A 19,107-nucleotide genomic window follows, 5' to 3' on the forward strand; every position below is an offset into this window, starting at 1 on the left:
GGGGTTTAGAACTCACAACCTTCCGGTTACTAGTCCAACACTCTAACCACTAGGCTACGCTGCCGCCGAGTTAAGGTGACTATGAATAGATAATAGAGGCAATGCAAATAGTCTGGGTAGCCATTTGATTAGCTTATGGCTTGGGGGTTTAAGAAGCCTTTTTGGACCAAGACTTGGTGCTCCAGTATCGCTTGTGGTGCGGTTGCAGAGAGAACAGTCTTTGAAAATATATTCTCCGTGTAAGCTATTTTATGATGATAACGATGTTGAAACTGCAGTATTCTAGCCATAATTAATGTCTGGAAAAAATATGACCACATACTCAATTGGTGCTGCAGTGGAAAGTGTTGATTAGTTAACACTTGTTGATGCCATTTCAGTCAGTCCTAGCTTATGAATATGAATGAATTATGAGATATTGAGCCATATATTTATATTATGAGACCGTTCCAGCTTTAAAATGTCGAAAAGGACCGAGAACGGATATGTTGTTTTTGCTGCTTCTGTTATGATTTGCGCTGTCCCACACACGCCCACCGTTCATTGCCCAATTTAATGGTTACCTAGATTATGCATCTGAAGCAGGGCAAACTAGCGAGCAACTCGCTATTTAAAAGAAATCAAGATAACCAACTAGCTAGTGTTACCACATCCACCTGATTGCCAAATGTCCGTGGTAAAACTTGCAAACATGTTAGTTAATCCACATTCATTGGGTGGGATATATGTAACGGGCTGGTCAGCTAGTTAATAACGAGATAAACTACCGAGCGAGCTAAGCAAGCTTGTTTGGCGCTGTGCAGACGTTTTGCTGCGGATGCCGACATCTGGGGGGAAATTTCACAAACGCAACGTTGTGCAATACTGCAAAGAAATTAGATGTATATAGAACAATCATATATCGTTGAACTGTGTGTGTGGTGCTTAATGGCTGTTCTTTACGGTATATTATTGAAACGTTGCGCCCACAACGTTAGCCAATTTCGATTCCGCCATTTTGGTTAGAGAGCTTGTTAGTTAGCGTGTTTTAAAACTCCAGAAACCTCCACAAAATGATTGGTGCTAAATGAACTTGACACGCAATCGATCCCACAATGTGAACACAAGCGACGTGTGCATTCACAACATTTTGTCGATGCATTTTGAATTGCGGAAGGGACATTAGCTGGCTAGCCTAGCATTTTAGCTATCGCATGCGGCATAATCAACCATGTTGTTTTCCGAGGGGCTGAAGGCCCACAACAGCCGAATGGGCCTTAGTCTCATATACGATATGCAATTTCAATCGTCTCGCATGCTTTTACCTGATTATGGACTCCTTCAAATATATCGTCGTTATTTCTTCTTTCTCGGTTTTGTCTGTTATTGTTTGGGTATATTTTTTCGACACCAAGCTAAATGCGGCCTGTACATTTGGATCCCCGGGCACTCTTTCCGAGGCCTGGGCCAATCACGTTGCTCGCTTGCAACCAAGGGAGGGCAGACTATGCGTGGCCTCGTTTAGCGCTGATCCCTGTCTATTTGCGTCACGCAAGGGAGAGCTTCGAGTCCAAATCGATGTTGTCAAGTTGATAGACAACGTACTATTTACCTATTGATCAGGATTGTTACAGCAGTTGATTAAATAAAAATATACTTGTGTGATTATCAAGCAAGGTTCAACATTGGATAGAGGACAGCAGTGCATTGAAGTTACAATCAATCATGTGCATGCATACACACGCATAGTTCCTAATAAAACGTTCTCCCCTACAACAATGACACTACACGTTTTGGAATAGACATTGACTGGTTCAATAAAACATAACAGTAGGGTTATTCTTCGATTGAGTTTCAAAAACAGATTATTTTTATTTCCCAGAATGTTCCAGCCTACAGCACATCAATATCTAGTGCATGCAGAGGAAGCGCATCTACACAAGCAGCAGAGTAAATAGTTCCGAGTAGGTTTTATTCTTCATTTTCATTCCAGTTCCTGATTTTCAGAGGCACTCCGCATGAGGGAGCATAGCTGGTTGTCTCTTAGAAAGAGCATAAAGGCCTTTACTTCGTGCGTCAGTTTGTTTTATTAGTACAGCGGTTTTAAAACCCAACACTCAGATTCACCAACCGATATGCAGTAAAAACAACTGTGGTAAATCAATGTATACAGTACAGTATCTCATCTACAAGTAGTAGTTTGTTGGAGTTGTAGAAACAATGCTGCAGTAACAGATATGCACAACGAACTTATCCCAACGATAACTTTTCATAAGAACATTAAAAAAAAAAGTTAAGGGGGGTCTTGATGGAAGGGCAGTGTGGTCCAGAGCTGTTGCATTAGTCGGCAAAACACAATTATACAGGAATCACAACCAATCCCACAAAACCCACAAACATTAAAAAAAAAAAAACTTCCCACACGCATCAACATGAGGGGTGTTCCTTGGAAGAACATACTTATTATTTATAACAAACTAATTTCTTTGTCCTCAGAGAAAAGAAAACTAAACAAAAACATCATACAACACCCAAGTAACAGATGTGATCACCTTAAATATCAGAGTTCAACTTCACACACAATAGAACAAACAGTCCATCCAAAGTCTTCAATCATTTGTAAATCTACAGAACGTAAACAAATTAACAACCCTGTGTCTTCTCTCAACTATCATAAAATATAGACTGGAATTGGAATGTTATAAAACAACATCTTCTGTACTCTGGAAGCTCTGTCCAGGTCCTGTCTCCAGTGTATCCGTGGGGTGAGAAGGTTCTCCATGCCAGGGAAGCTCTGTCCCGGTCCTGTCTCCAGTGTATCCGTGGGGTGAGAAGGTGCTCCATGCCAGGGAAGCTCTGTCCCGGTCCTGTCTCCAGTGTATCCGTGGGGTGAGAAGGTTCTCCATGCCAGGGAAGCTCTGTCCCGGTCCTGTCTCCAGTGTATCCGTGGGGTGAGAAGGTGCTCCATGCCAGGGAAGCTCTGTCCCGGTCCTGTCTCCAGTGTATCCGTGGGGTGAGAAGGTGCTCCATGCCAGGGAAGCTCTGTCCAGGTCCTGTCTCCAGTGTATCCGTGGGGTGAGAAGGTTCTCCATGCCAGGGAAGCTCTGTCCCGGTCCTGTCTCCAGTGTATCCGTGGGGTGAGAAGGTGCTCCATGCCAGGGAAGCTCTGTCTAGGTCCTGTCTCCAGTGTATCCGTGGGGTGAGAAGGTGCTCCATGCCAGGGAAGCTCTGTCCCGGTCCTGTCTCCAGTGTATCCGTGGGGTGAGAAGGTGCTCCATGCCAGGGAAGCTCTGTCTAGGTCCTGTCTCCAGTGTATCCGTGGGGTGAGAAGGTGCTCCATGCCAGGGAAGCTCTGTCCAGGTCCTGTCTCCAGTGTATCCGTGGGGTGAGAAGGTGCTCCATGCCAGGGAAGCTCTGTCCCGGTCCTGTCTCCAGTGTATCCGTGGGGTGAGAAGGTGCTCCATGCCAGGGAAGCTCTGTCCAGGTCCTGTCTCCAGTGTATCCGTGGGGTGAGAAGGTTCTCCATGCCAGGGAAGCTCTGTCCAGGTCCTGTCTCCAGTGTATCCGTGGGGTGAGAAGGTGCTCCATGCCAGGGAAGCTCTGTCCAGGTCCTGTCTCCAGTGTATCCGTGGGGTAATAGGGTTCTGCATGCAAGGGAAGCTCTGTTCATCTACAGTGGTCCAGCCTACAGAGGTATGTTCATAGGCCAGGGGTACGTTCAGAGGCAAGTAAGTTGGTGTTGCCTACAGGGGTACGTTCAGAGGCAATTTAGTTGGTGTTTATATAAAAGCGTGAGGTAAAGGAGAGAGGTGGAGGAAGTTTCCTTGTTGTCTCAGTAGCAGCCGTCTCGCCAGGACTCATTTGAGATTGGGCCATTTGTTCTAGTCATCCCCATAGACCTAACGAACAAAGACAACAATGACATAAGTCTTGATACTTGTAAGAGAGCCATTCAAACGGTTTGTGCCCTCCACTGATAAGGAGTAATCACGTTTAACCAACAGAATGACTATTGAAATTCACACTCGTATCAACTCACTTTGAGTAATGATCCCAAGTCATAATACTGAATGTGTATTTCTAAATCAAGCAAATAATCACCTTCTATGTGGATGGGCCAGTCTACTCCTTGAGGATGGGGCTGCTGATTGCCTCCCACCCCCAGTAGAGGCTCTCCCGGCTGGGTAGGCTCCCCCATTGGCAGGCCCTGTGGACTGGACCCTCCGTACCCCTCCATTGGGTCCACTCTGGACTACAGGCAGGCCCCTGTAGGGCTGGCGGGCCCCCGGCATGGAGCCCATGGCTTTGACAGGGACCCGCATGGACAGATGGGACTGGCCACTGCCTCGCATCTGACCGGATGACATACCTGGGGGTGACGGGCATGATGGGATGGGTTTAGGAGAGCACTATCCACACACTGTAGTACACTCAAAGTTTACATGTGGTCTTTCACTTATTTCATGTTCATATGCCAATGCTCTGATGACAGTACAATACAAGAGAGAAGAGCACATTCTCTGTATACATGACATCAGGAATTGTGGCAGCAAAAAGTTGTAGACTAGATGCCTTTACCCAGAGGACTATTAGTGGAACTGAGGTGTATAACCAGGGAGGGAGGGACAGTACTGAGGGAGGAGTTGTAGACTAGATGTCTGTACCCAGAGGACTATTAGTGGAACTGAGGTGTATAACCAGGGAGGGAGGGACAGTACTGAGGGAGGAGTTGTAGACTAGATGCCTGTACCCAGAGGACTATTAGTGGAACTGAGGTGTATAACCAGGGAGGGAGGGACAGTACTGAGGGAGGAGTTGTAGACTAGATGCCTTTACCCAGAGGACTATTAGTGGAACTGAGGTGTATAACCAGGGAGGGAGGGACAGTACTGAGGGAGGAGTTGTAGACTAGATGCCTGTACCCAGAGGACTATTAGTAGAACTGAGGTGTATAACCAGGGAGGGAGGGACAGTACTGAGGGAGGAGTTGTAGACTAGATGCCTTTACCCAGAGGACTATTAGTGGAACTGAGGTGTATAACCAGGGAGGGAGGGACAGTACTGAGGGAGGAGTTGTAGACTAGATGCCTGTACCCAGAGGACTATTAGTGGAACTGAGGTGTATAACCAGGGAGGGAGGGACAGTACTGAGGGAGGAGTTGTAGACTAGATGCCTTTACCCAGAGGACTATTAGTGGAACTGAGGTGTATAACCAGGGAGGGAGGGACAGTACTGAGGGAGGAGTTGTAGACTAAATGCCTGTACCCAGAATAATATTAGTGGGGTGAAGTTGTGAGCAGGTCTGATTTATCTGCTGTGGGGTAGACGGACAATGGTTACCTGAGGAGGGGGGAGTGGGTTAGGTGTAGGTAAGGGTTACCTGAGGAGTGGGGCAGGTGTAGGTAAGGGTTACCTGAGGAGTGGGCCAGGTGTTACCTGAGGAGTGGGGCAGGTGTTACCTGAGGAGTGGGGCAGGTGTAGGTAAGGGTTACCTGAGGAGTGGGCCAGGTGTTACCTGAGGAGTGGGGCAGGTGTTACCTGAGGAGTGGGGCAGGTGTTACCTGAGGAGTGGGGCAGGTGTTACCTGAGGAGTGGGGCCAGGTGTTACCTGTGTTACCTGAGGAGTGGGCCAGGTGTTACCTGAGGAGTGGGGCAGGTGTTACCTGAGGAGTGGGGCAGGTGTTACCTGAGGAGTGGGGCAGGTGTAGGTAAGGGTTACCTGAGGAGTGGGGCAGGTGTAGGTAAGGGTTACCTGAGGAGTGGGGCAGGTGTAGGTAAGGGTTACCTGAGGAGTGGGGCAGGTGTAGGTAAGGGTTACCTGAGGAGTGGGGCAGGTGTAGGTAAGGGTTACCTGAGGAGTGGGGCAGGTGTAGGTAAGGGTTACCTGAGGAGTAGGGCAGGTGTAGGTAAGGGTTACCTGAGGAGTGGGGCAGGTGTAGGTAAGGGTTACCTGAGGAGTGGGGCAGGTGTAGGTAAGGGTTACCTGAGGAGGGGGGAGTGGGGCAGGTGTAGGTAAGGGTTACCTGAGGGGGGAGTGGGGCAGGTGTAGGTAAGGGTTACCTGAGGGGGGAGTGGGGCAGGTGTAGGTAAGGGTTACCTGAGGAGGGGGGAGTGGGGCAGGTGGGATATACGGTTACCAGAGCTCTGGAGGTTAGCCTCCATGCTGCGACTGTTCCTGACCGCCTCCAGGGAACGCAGGCTGGTGCGGGGGGCCAGGTTAGGCATGCTGTGCCTCACCTCTTCTGGAACCACACACAAATGGCTAAAGTTGGAGAAAGACCAAACTGAAACTGCATTCTATAGCAGGATCTGTCAAAGTTGGTCCTGGGGCCCTCCCATGGTGCGTATTTTGGGTTTTGCCCTAGCACTACACAGCTAATTCAAGTTAAAAAAAGCTTCATGAGTTGGTTAGTTGAAATAGCTGTGTAGGACTAGGACAAAAACCTAGGGGGGGGGGGGTGGCCCAAGGATGGAGTTTGGGAAACACTGTTCTATAGCACTAATCCATTTATAAGTCATGTCTTCAAACAATAGAGAGTGCATTAATTTAATTCCCTGTAGTTCTGACTGTGTACTGCTATGTGTTCGCTTTGTGTGCAATACAGGAACAGTCCTCTCCAGTCTCCTACCCTCGGTCTTGGCGAACTTTAGCAGCTCGGGCCCGGGCCCCTGTAGCGATCGCCTTGGAACACGTTGTCGGGGGGCCCCCAGCCTGCTGTACTCTGCCTGGCCCTGCAAACCCGTGGAGGGGGAGAGGCAGCGGGGTGAGCTCAGGGGAGAGGGGGAGTAGCGGAGGCGTCGCTGGGGCAGAGAGCAGCACTCATCCTCCTCATCCTCCAGGCTGTAGGTATCAAACTCCTGGTCGCTGTAGGTCCCACCCCGACGTAGAGACTGGAGGGAGGCAGAGGAACTACGACGAGACACTGAGGCAGAGCTGGAGGCATAGTCCTGTCTCAGACCTGAGAGGGGAGAGAGTTAGACCCTGGACACTGCCACAGGTGAGGACATACACATGAAAGAACAAGGGTCTACTGTATTTTATCACCTCCCTGACCAAGGCCCTTCTCCCCGATGGCTCAGTTTGGCTGGGTTGCCAGCTCTAGGAAGAGTTTGTGGTCAAACTTCTTCCATGTATTTTTTATTTCACCTTTATTTAACCAGGTAGGCCAATTGAGAACAAGTTCTCATTTACAACTGCGACCTGGTCAAGATAAAGCAAAGCATTGACACAAACAAACGTACAGTCAAAACACAACAGAAAAATAAAGTTCGATGTGCAAATGTAGAAGAGTAGGGAGGTAGGCAAGAAATAGGCCATAGAGGTGAAAATAATTACAATTTAACATTAATACTGGGGTGATAGATGTGCAAGTAGAGATACCGGGGTGCAAAAGAGCAAGAGGGTAATTAATAATATGGGGATGAGGTAGTCAGGTGTGTTATTTACAGATTGGCTGTGTACAGGTACAGTGATCACTAAGCTGCTCTGACAGCTTATGCTTGAAGTTAGAGGGAGATATGAGTTTCCAGCTTCAGTGATTTTTGCAATTCGTTCCAGTCATTGGCAGCAGAGAACTGGAAGGAAAGGCGGCCAAAGGGGGAGTTGGCTTTGGGGATGACCGGTGCAATATACCTGCTGGAGCGTGTGCCATGGGTGGGTGTTGCTATGGTGACCAGTGATGGATATGGATATGTAGTGAGGGCCAGCCATTGAGAGCATACAGGTCGCAGTGGTGGCTAGTATATGGGGCTTTGGTAACAAAACTGATGGCACTGTGATAGACTACATCCAGTTCTGAGTAGAGTGTTGGCGGCTATTTTGTACATGACGTCGCCAAAGTCAAGGATCGGTAGGATAGTCAGTTTTACGAGGGTATGTTTGGCAGCATGAGTGAAGGAAGGTTTGTTGCGAAATATGAAGCAGATTCTAGATTTAATTTTGGATCGGAGATGCTTAATGTGAGTCTAGAAGGAAAGTTTACAGTCTAACCAGACACGGAATTTGTAGTTGTCCACATATTCTAGGTCAGAACTGTCCAGAGTAGTGATGCTAGTCGGGCAGGAGGATGCGGGCAGCGATCGGTTGAAGAGCAAGCACTTAGTTTTACTAGTATTTAAAAGCAGTTTGAGGCCACGGAAGGAGTGTTGCATGGCGTTGAAGCTCGTTTTGAGGTTTGTTAACAGTGTCCAAAGGGCCAGATGTATACAGAATGGTGTCATCTGTGTAGAAATGGATCAAAGAATGACCCGCAGCAAGAGCGGTTTTTAGGAGCATATACCCACGTGGGTGATTGAAAGATGAACTGTTGGTTGTGGTAATGCACCGTAAAGTTAGTTGCCAACCAGGGAATCACCCGCAGCAAGAGCGACATCCTTGATATATACAGAGAAGAGCCGGCCCGATAATTGAGCCCTGTGGCACCCCCATAGATTGCCAGATGTCCGGACAACAGGCCCTCCAATTTGACACACTGAACTCTGTCTGAGAAGTAGTTGGTGAACCAGGCGAGGCAGTCATTTGAGAAACCAAGGCTGTTGACTCTGCCAATAAGAATGCGGTGATTGACAGAGTCGAAAGCCTTGGCCAGGTTGATGAAGACGGCTGCACAGTACTGTCTTTTATCGATGGCGGTTATGATATCGTTTAGGACCTTGAGCGTGACTGAGGTGCACCCATGTCCAGCTCGGAAACCAGATTGCACAGTGGAGAAGGAACGGTGGGTTTCGAAATGGTCGGTGATCTGTTTATTAACTTGGCTTTCGAGGACTTTAGAAAAGGCAGGGCATAGCAAAGGGTCTGAATATTTATGTAAATAAATTTGTCATTATGAGGTATTGTGTAGATTTTTAGGATTTAGAATAAGGCTGTAACATAACAACATGTGGAAAAAGTCAGTGGGTCTGAACACTGTATACAAAGAACTATCAATAGAAAACAGGTCAAACGAAAGGAAGTGCAGCTAGTTTGCAGTCTTTCCAGCTTCAGTTAGAAGTTACTGTGTTAGCTGTGTTGTTGACTAGCTCTCGTACAACAGTGTCCTGACGAGAGAGCACATTTTTCTATACCAAGTGAATTTGCGCATCATTAGCTAACATGTTATGGGATGTATCCACATAAATGGCACTGGAGAACAAACAAATGCAGCTACTTTGTTGTTATTCTGGCTGCACTGTTTGATGTGACTGTAAATTAGCCTTAGTTAGCTAGCTAGCAATCCTAGCTGTGCGTCAGGACTATATCTTGTGGGAGGATGAAATTGTATGAATAAATTCATCACTTTTAAAGTTGAATGAAAATGTCAATCATTATTTGAATGTGTTGGTAACTTGTTGTATAAAGGTGATAATGCCCTCGAAGCCAGTGTTTGGAGGATATATTGGCATGGGTAACACTGGCTTCTCAGGCACTATCACTGAAGTGTATTTCTAGTATCTACATGGACAATAACCCTGAAAGACATGGACACACCCACCCACACATTACAAACACAGTCCTGCCCTAAGCACGCACTACCACAAAGAGTCAGCATATTCTCAGTCTACTATATTCTCAGCATATTGACAATAACAATGAAGTAACCCTTTAGACTTTGGTAACACAGTATTCTAGACAACATCACTCCCTCTTCCTGTAACGCATGATAACGGGAGTCATTATTCTAGACAACATCACTCACTCTCTTCCTGTAGGCGGGCCATGATCTGGACGTCAGTGAGGTCCTGTAGCTTGTAACCCATGGTGATGGAGTCGTCTGAGGTACTCAGCTCACTGTCTACAGAAGACTGGGAACTCAGAGCAGAGTGCACACTCACGTAGCCTGAAATTACAATAACACAACCGTGATTTAGATCACACACACACAACTTCAGAATCCACCACAGTTTTGACACACACAACTTCAGAATCCACCACAGTTTTGACACACACAACTTCAGAATCCACCACAGTTTTGACACACACAACTTCAGAATCCACCACAGTTTTGACACACACAACTTCAGAATCCACCACAGTTTTGACACACACAACTTCAGAATCCACCACAGTTTTGACACACACAACTTCAGAATCCACCACAGTTTTGACACACACAACTTCAGAATCCACCACAGTTTTGACACACACAACTTCAGAATCCACCACAGTTTTGACACACACAACTTCAGAATCCACCACAGTTTTGACACACACAACTTCAGAATCCACCACAGTTTTGACACACACAACTTCCCCTTGAGATAAAAACAAGGACTATAATAATACAACCTGAAAACCATGCAGGGAAAGGACATACAACTATACATTATCCATACCAAGCTTTACAGTAGTCTATCTGTATTACTCTCCAATCATAGACTGAGGGCTGGTCCAGTGACAATGTTTCTGGATCAGGTCTGCATTATGAGAGGAGATATTTTAGAAGTCCTGACTTCCCTGTCTGTCCTACTGGATTAGTCTAGACACAGTGCTGAGGATAGCTGGAAGCACGAGGTGTCTACTAGGCATCAGCAGGGCTATCTCTGACCCCCCCCAAACTGGAACACACAATCATTCAAACTGACAGGGCTGGCCAGCAGGGCCATGTTGACCCCCCAAACTGGATCAGGTCTTCATTCAAACTGACAGAGGAGACATTTCAGCAGGGCCTGACTGACCCCCCAAACTGGAAGTCTAGACACCCTTCATTCAAACTGACAGAGGTGAGAGGCATCAGCAGGGCCATCGTCTGACCCCCCCCCCAAACTGGAACACACACACCCTTCATTCAAACTGACAGAGAGGCAACAGCAGGGCCATCGTCTGACACCCCCCCAAACTGGAACACACACACCCTTCATTCAAACTGACAGAGAGAGACATCAGCAGGGCCATCGTCTGACCCCCCCCAAACTGGAACACACACACCCTTCATTCAAACTGACAGAGAGAGGCAACAGCAGGGCCATCGTCTGACCCCCCAAACTGGAACACACACACCCTTCATTCAAACTGACAGAGAGGCAACAGCAGGGCCATAGTCTGACCCCCCCCCCCCAAACTGGAACACACACACCCTTCATTCAAACTGACAGAGAGAGGCAACAGCAGGGCCATCGTCTGACCCCCCAAACTGGAACACACACACCCTTCATTCAAACTGACAGAGAGAGGCAACAGCAGGGCCATAGTCTGACCCCCCAAACTGGAACACACACACCCTTCATTCAAACTGACAGAGAGAGGCATCAGCAGGGCCATAGTCTGACCCCCCCCAAACTGGAACACACACACCCTTCATTCAAACTGACAGAGAGAGGCAACAGCAGGGCCATCGTCTGACCCCCCCCAAACTGGAACACACACACCCTTCATTCAAACTGACAGAGAGGCAACAGCAGGGCCATCGTCTGACCCCCCCCAAACTGGAACACACACACCCTTCATTCAAACTGACAGAGAGAGGCATCAGCAGGGCCATCGTCTGACCCCCCCAAACTGGAACACACACACCCTTCATTCAAACTGACAGAGAGAGACAACAGCAGGGCCATCGTCTGACCCCCCCAAACTGGAACACACACACCCTTCATTCAAACTGACAGAGAGGCAACAGCAGGGCCATCGTCTGACCCCCCCCAAACTGGAACACACACACCCTTCATTCAAACTGACAGAGAGAGGCAACAGCAGGGCCATCGTCTGACCCCCCAAACTGGAACACACACACCCTTCATTCAAACTGACAGAGAGAGGCATCAGCAGGGCCATAGTCTGACCCCCCCCAAAACTGGAACACACACACCCTTCATTCAAACTGACAGAGAGAGACAACAGCAGGGCCATCGTCTGACCCCCCAAACTGGAACACACACACCCTTCATTCAAACTGACAGAGAGGCAACAGCAGGGCCATCGTCTGACCCCCCAAACTGGAACACACACACCCTTCATTCAAACTGACAGAGAGAGGCATCAGCAGGGCCATAGTCTGACCCCCCCAAAACTGGAACACACACACCCTTCATTCAAACTGACAGAGAGAGACAACAGCAGGGCCATCGTCTGACCCCCCAAACTGGAACACACACACCCTTCATTCAAACTGACAGAGAGAGGCAACAGCAGCATCCAGGATGTTTGGTTATGTAACAGATGTGGGATTAGGAGGAGTCACCAGCAAGCATAACATTCACATACTTCATTCAAAGGAGTGTTATTTACAGTCTGTGTTCATAATAACATAAGCATTGTGTTGGTTTATACAGCACCACCCACACATTGAGAAGTTAAAATGTTTATACATGGGCTATTGTTTTCACAACAGGAAAAGTTTGAGAATTCAAGTTTTAAAAAATCTGATACTACTTTATCTCGAGTTCCACCAACACAAAAAACCCAGAGAGGAGCTGAATGTAAAGCATGTAGTGTATTAAAATCATGCATACCTGAGCCACCACTGGCCAGTAGGCTTTTGTTAGTAGATTTGCTGTGGTACCCAGGAGAGAGGAGCCCAGAGCCAGAGGAGCCAGCCTCCCCCATCTGACCAGAGCTGCTGTAGATGTTCCTCCAGCGAGATGCTAAAAAGGAACACAGGAGGAGACTCAGTTACATAAAACAGAGTCAAGGCACAGTTTAAGGCAGCCTGTATCGTGCCAAAAGAGTGTTTACTTCACTAGAGCGTGTTAAGACTTTTTTGGCCAACATCCGTGCCTTGTAGGCAAAAAAAACAACCTTGGGGTGGGAGCGAGTATGTGTTCAGGATTCCTTTACCGGCTCTTTAGATACCGAGTCTGAAGTGAACAAGTAATTCCTGATCAGAGAGAAAGTACAACTTTCTGAGTTTCTAAATGGCCGTGGCTGGTTTAATTGGGGCGGCAGGGTAGCCTAGTGGTTAGAGCATTGGACTAGTTGCAAGTTCAAACCCCCGAGCTGACGAGGTACAAAATCTGTCGTTCTGCCCCTGAACAAGGCAGTTAACCCACTGTTCCTAGGCAGTCATTGAAAATAAGAATTTGTTCTTAACTGACTTGCCTAGTTAAAAGGTAAAATTAAAAAATTAAAAAATAAAATAAAATTTGAGCTGTGAGACTAGAGGCATTAGTTTTCCAACAGCTTTTAGAACTTACTGTCCTAAATCAATACTTACATAAGAGCTAACAATGGAGGCTGTGACAGGACATTAATTCCCAGGGCAATGGATTCTATATAATGTTCTCTTACTTCATCAAGTGTCATTGTTTGCTGATATACACCGTTTGACACTACCTTCATTCTAGTCGGCCCCATTGGTGTCTATATTTTTACTGACTTCACACAGAAACATTGTCGGCTACTTCCTCCATTCAGACTCATTGCAGGTGCCAAATGGGCCACAACACAATTTTGGGAGGGGTGTAACTGATCTTGGATCACCCTTATAGGCTATGAGAGGTAGCATTGAGGCTATGGCAGGTCCTTATTCCTAAGGCACTGGTTCATATATTTTATTTCATCCAGGAAGCAGTATTGTTTGCTATTCACTGTCTGCCATTGGCTCGGTCAGTCATTGAGCCAATGGGCCACAACAACACAAGTTTAGCAGGGTGAAACTGTCCACTATCACACTTCTATAACATGACTCGTAACTGCGGGGTAGGTTATATCCTAGTGAATGACTTTCTAGATTCTCCCGCTGCCAGTGGGTAGGTGATGTAATACAGTGAGTGTAGGAGTAAACTCCGGAGCCGTAGTCTCCTGTATCACACATGAAAGTAGCATGGTGGTGTGCATGTTAACATTTCCCTTCTAAAGTGGGTAGTTTCATGGCGCTATAAGACTATCTGACCCAGGGCAAGGTAATTCATCATAAAATTGTTTTGTCAAAATTACGAGATAGACTGTCTACATTAGGACTGGATGTATTTGAGGACAAGTTGACAGCAGTGTCAGTGCACCAGAAGCAGTCAGACTATAAATATCAAAGACCACATGATTGATTAGACCACACATGTCATAAGTAGCCATGTGCTGATGCATAGACCTGGGCCTTAACAAAGCTCCAGCTGCGGTCAATCTATCCTCAATACAACCAATCCTTTTGTATAGAATTTCTCATGATCAACAAAACAACTTTTGTTACGTCTTGGATCACCAGAAAATTCTCTTGTGATCGCTATTTAATAAAAAAAAAATATATATATTATAATGTCCTCTCTAGACTTCCTTCCGTACAAAATACAACTCCTGGTCGCGTGGCAAAGTACTTCAGCGCATTTTAGAGCCCTACACACAAAACGAGTAGTAAACAAGACTACAGAGGCTTGGGAGGATAGATAAACTGTAGCAAAGTTCCACTGAAACTGACCATGACAATTGCTCGGTCAACACCTTTGCCATTGTCTGTGTCCCATATAGCACCCTATTCCCTGTTCAGTGCACTACTTTTGACCAGGGCCATAGGCATAAACCATTCTGTGTGGATATTGCCATGTAATGCGTCCACACTCCCTGGAAAGATATGTAGCACTCTTGAGGAAACTTGGAGTTACCGATGGCAACTTCTTTCCTGGATACCGGTACCTCGGCTGGGACCGAGGTGTAGGAAGCGGAGAGAGACTTGGGGCTGTGTGGAACTAGCATTCCAACTGGGAGATCGGGAGGTGGCTGGTTAGATACAAGGCCCACGTTCGGTTGGCGATTTCTCAGTTAACGGGACAGTTATGGGAGTAGCGGGAGAAAACCTAGTATCCAACATATCGTTCATAAAACTGTGCCGGAAACATGCCCGAATACAAACAGTGGAGCTATTCACTCTGCAAGATGAACTAACTAGCTAAGCGTCAGTATAGAGACAAAGTTGAGTCGCAATTCAACGGCTCAGACACAAGACGTAAGTGGCAGCATCTACAGTCAATCACGGATTACAAAAACAAAACCAGCCTCAGACACCGATGTCTTGCGCCCAGACAAATTAAAACAACTTCTTTGCTCGCTTTGAGGACAATACAGTGCCAATGACACGGCCCGTTACCAAATCCTGTGGGCTCTCCTTCACCGCGGCCAACGTGAGTAAAACATTTAAAGGTGTTAACCCTCGCAAGGCTGCAGGCCCAGACGGCGTCCCAGACGGCAAAGACCAGCTGACTGGTGTGTTTACGGACATATTACTTTGCTACTATTGGCCCATTTATTTCCTTACCTCCTTACTCCATTTGCACACACAGTATACAGATTTTCTATAATGTTATTGACAGTACTTTTGTTTATCCCATGTGTAACACTGTTGTTTTTTGTTGCACTACCTCGCTTCATCTTGGCCAGGTCACAGTTGTAACTGAGAAGTTGTTCTCAACTGGCCTACATGGTTAAATGTGAAAAAAAAGATCAATCCCTATCCCAGTCTGCTGTTCCCACACACTTCAAGTGGGCCACCATTGTTCCTGTTCACAAGAAAGCCAAGGTAACTGAGCTAAACGACTATCGCCCGGTAGCACTCACTTCGGAAGTGCTTAGAGAGACGAGTCAAGGACCATTTCACCTCCACCCTAGTCACACTAATTTGCTTACCGCCCCAATAGGTCCACAGATGACGCAACCACTTCACACTGCCCTAACTCATCTGGACAAGAGCAACACCAACGTAAGAATGATGTTCATCGATTACATCTCAGCATTTAACACCATAGTACCCTCCAAACTAGTCATTAAGCTCGAGACCCTGGGTCTCGACCCCACCCTGTGCAAATGGGTCCTGGACTTTGACGGGCCGCCCCCAAGTGGTGAGGGTAGGAAACAACATCTCCACCCCGCTGATCCCCAACACTGGGGCCCCACAAGGGTGCGTCCTCAGCCTTCTCCTGTACTCCCCGTTCTCCCATGACTGCGTGGCCATGCACGCCTCCAACTCAATCATTAGTTTGCAGACGGCACTACAGTGGTAGGCTTGAATACCAACGACGAGATGGCCGACAGGGAGGAGGCGAGGGCCCTCTGAGTGTGGTGTCAGGAAAATAACCTCACTCAACGTCAACCAAACAAAGGAGATGATTGTGGACTTCAGGAAACAGCAGAGGGAGCACCCCCCTATTCACATCGACGAGACAGTAAATGGAGAAGGTGGAAAGTTCCTCGGTGTACACATCAGACAAACTGAAATGGTCCACCCACACAGACAGCGTGGTGAAGGCGCAACAGCGCCTCTTCAACCTCTGGAGGCTAAAGAAACTTAGCTTATCACCCAAAATCCTCACAAATTTTTACAGATGCACAATTGCTGGTATTTCCTGGTTCCGAAAAGGGACAGGGGGTTACGCCCCATTCTAGACATGCGTGACCTGCAAATTCAATATGCTCACAAAGCAACGGCTGTTACGATTCGTGCTTCTCAGCAACTGGTTCGCCACCATCAACCTGAAGGATGCATACTTTCATGTGCCCATGGACCCTGGTCACAGAAAGCTCCTGAGAATCCATTACGAGGCAATAGCCTATGAGTTGTTGGTACTCCCATTCGGCTTGTCCCTCTCACCTCGTCTTTGCAAAGGGTGGTGGAGGCAGCTCCGGCACCCATGAGGGGCCAGGGGCTGAGGGTATGGGCCTCTCTGGATGATTGGCTGATAGCAGAGGAGTCTAGGTAACAAGCGGTTACAGACATCCAGGCTGATGTCCCATGTTCAGGTCTACGTTGTAAATCAGAAAAAGAGCCGTCTAACCCCATAGCAGCACATTCCATTCCTGGGGCTCGAGTTACAGGCACACCGGTGGCCTTGGATCCTCCTTTACGCGTTGCCACCAGTGGTTCTGATTCAACCCATGTTAGAGAGGAAGCGCTGGGAGGGCTAATCATACATTCGTGTGTATCCCAGTTGGCCCAGGCAGCTTTGGTTCGCAGAGATCATTCACCTTTTAGGCGGGGACCCATGGCAACTCCAGTTGCGCAGGGACCAGTTGTCCCAGGCGCATGGACCGGTTTGGTACAAGAGGCCGGAGATTTGGTTCCTATGGCCCGAGAGGGCCAATCTGATGGCTAGGGGTTTACCTCAATGTCATTGCTACCATTCATTCTATGCGTGTAAGTGGCAAGAGTTTGAGCGCTGGTGCCAAGATAAAGGACTTTGAACCATTTCCCTTTTCACCTCCTTCTGCTTCTGAAGAGCAACAGAGGTTGCATGCCCTGTGTTCGGTGCAAGCTTTACATACATAGAATGGCCCCGGGATATCCGGTTATGTGCCCAGCTTTGTCTGTTTTGGCTAATCCAGCTCGCGGCAGTGTCTCTCCCACTGGATTGCATCTCCCTGGCATATAGCAGCAAGGGTTACCTAGTGCCCACTCCACCAAGGGTCTGGTGGCGTCTTTTCACGGGTTGACTAAAGGAGATATTTCTGCCACGGCGAGTTGGGCATCACCACACACTTTTTGTGGGTTTTTCTAGCTCGTTACAGCTCCCAGTGAGGCCCACAGGGTGCTGACTGCTCGGACAGGGGAAAGTCAACCGGTAGCACGCAATACCCAGACTGCCGCATCGAATGCAGTCAGGTCTGGGTGGTCTGCTATGGGCCATTTAACTTACTATCCGTTGGGGTAGACTTGGGGCATGATTAAACTTCCCCATAGTATGTGGTTGACTGACAAAGGCAACGTAACGTTATGATGAACTACAGTTCCCTGGAGGACAGGAAACAACATTGGCCCTACACCGCCTGTTCCTGGGCTCGGTGAAGAGCGGTATGAAATTGAAGGAATGAATCCGAGCCTCACGCTTCTCACTTGTGGAACGCGGGGCTTCCAGCGAGGAGCAGACTTCATTGACCATGTCAGGAGTGACTGTAAATCCTTCGACTGAAGTGGTGAGAGTGCAACTCCCCATAGTATGGTGTACTTAGTTTCCCTCCTTCAGGGAACAGTAGTTCTAGTCATCAGTTATTGGATAGGAGGCCATACTGGTTGTTACCAGATACTGCGCTATGACTGCATTCACTGGTGGTCAGTGACAAACTCAATTTTCTGTATTAGTTTATTGCTTGTTGTGAGGTTATTGGGTGTAGGACAGGCTGTTGGTTATTATAAGGTTACTGCATGGAAGGATTCCTAGACAGTTATGTTATTGTAAGGATAATTATGTTTATGTTATGTTAATAGCTATCAAAATGTATGATTATTATTAAGTTATTATAGGATTACTATAAGGTTATTGTACATGGTTAGTGTTAAGGTTACTATAGTATAGTTACTTTAGGTTTTTTATATAGTCATTGTAAGGTAATTATAAAGGTTACGAGGTAGGTGCGTACTCTGGTCGAGACGGTTGAGCAGGGTGCGACAGGCTACCTCCGTCTCTGGGCTGGGGTGGTCCAGAACCTTCCGACACCACTTCAGAGGAGACTCAGGTCCGGGCTCAGCAACTACCTGCTTCATAGGGGAGACATACAACCTGCAGAGACAGAGAGAGAAGAGATGAGGCAGGCAGATGGAAAACAGAGAGAGAAGAGATGAGGCAGGCAGATGGAAAACAGAGAGAGAAGAGATGAGGCAGGCAGATGGAAAACAGAGAGAGAAGAGATGAGGCAGGCAGATGGAAAACAGAGAGAGAAGAGATGAGGCAGGCAGATGGAAAACAGAGAGAGAAGAGATGAGGCAGGCAGATGGAAAACAGAGAGAGAAGAGATGAGGCAGGCAGATGGAAAACAGAGAGAGAAGAGATGAGGCAGGCAGATGGAAAACAGAGAGAGAAGAGATGAGGCAGGCAGATGGAAAACAGAGAGAGAAGAGATGAGGCAGGCAGATGGAAAACAGAGAGAGAAGAGATGAGGCAGGCAGATGGAAAACAGAGAGAGAAGAGATGAGGCAGGCAGATGGAAAACAGAGAGAAGAGATGAGGCAGGCAGATGGAAAACAGAGAGAAGAGATGAGGCAGGCAGATGGAAAACAGAGAGAAGAGATGAGGCAGGCAGATGGAAAACAGAGAGAAGAGATGAGGCAGGCAGATGTAAAACAGAGAGAAGAGATGAGGCAGGCAGATGTAAAACAGAGAGAAGAGATGAGGCAGGCAGATGGAAAACAGAGAGAAGAGATGAGGCAGGCAGATGGAAAACAGAGAGAAGAGATGAGGCAGGCAGATGGAAAACAGAGAGAAGAGATGAGGCAGGCAGATGGAAAACAGAGAGAAGA

The 19,107-nt window shown here is 47.5% G+C and overlaps 1 protein-coding gene across 5 annotated transcripts in view; it reads right to left on the minus strand.

Moving 5' to 3' along the window:
* Positions 1-1,826: 1,826 nt before the first annotated feature.
* Positions 1,827-19,107, minus strand: part of LOC118376437 (SLAIN motif-containing protein-like) — a 29,592-nt gene continuing 12,311 nt past the window's right edge. For 4 of the 5 annotated variants that reach the window (XM_052487740.1, XM_052487738.1, XM_052487739.1 and 1 more), the window contains exons 3-9: positions 18,231-18,370; positions 12,407-12,538; positions 9,658-9,798; positions 6,610-6,939; positions 6,118-6,222; positions 4,081-4,348; positions 1,827-3,878 (exon numbers count right to left, since the gene is read on the minus strand). In XM_052487740.1, coding sequence (XP_052343700.1) covers positions 3,812-3,878; positions 4,081-4,348; positions 6,118-6,222; positions 6,610-6,939; positions 9,658-9,798; positions 12,407-12,538; positions 18,231-18,370 — 1,183 coding nt within the window. In that variant the 3' untranslated portion in view covers positions 1,827-3,811. The remainder of the gene's footprint in view (positions 3,879-4,080; positions 4,349-6,117; positions 6,223-6,609; positions 6,940-9,657; positions 9,799-12,406; positions 12,539-18,230; positions 18,371-19,107) is intronic. The other variant, XM_052487741.1, reaches the window with a different exon arrangement.

This window comes from Oncorhynchus keta, chromosome 30, assembly GCF_023373465.1.
Source record: "Oncorhynchus keta strain PuntledgeMale-10-30-2019 chromosome 30, Oket_V2, whole genome shotgun sequence".
NCBI lineage: Eukaryota > Metazoa > Chordata > Actinopteri > Salmoniformes > Salmonidae > Oncorhynchus > Oncorhynchus keta.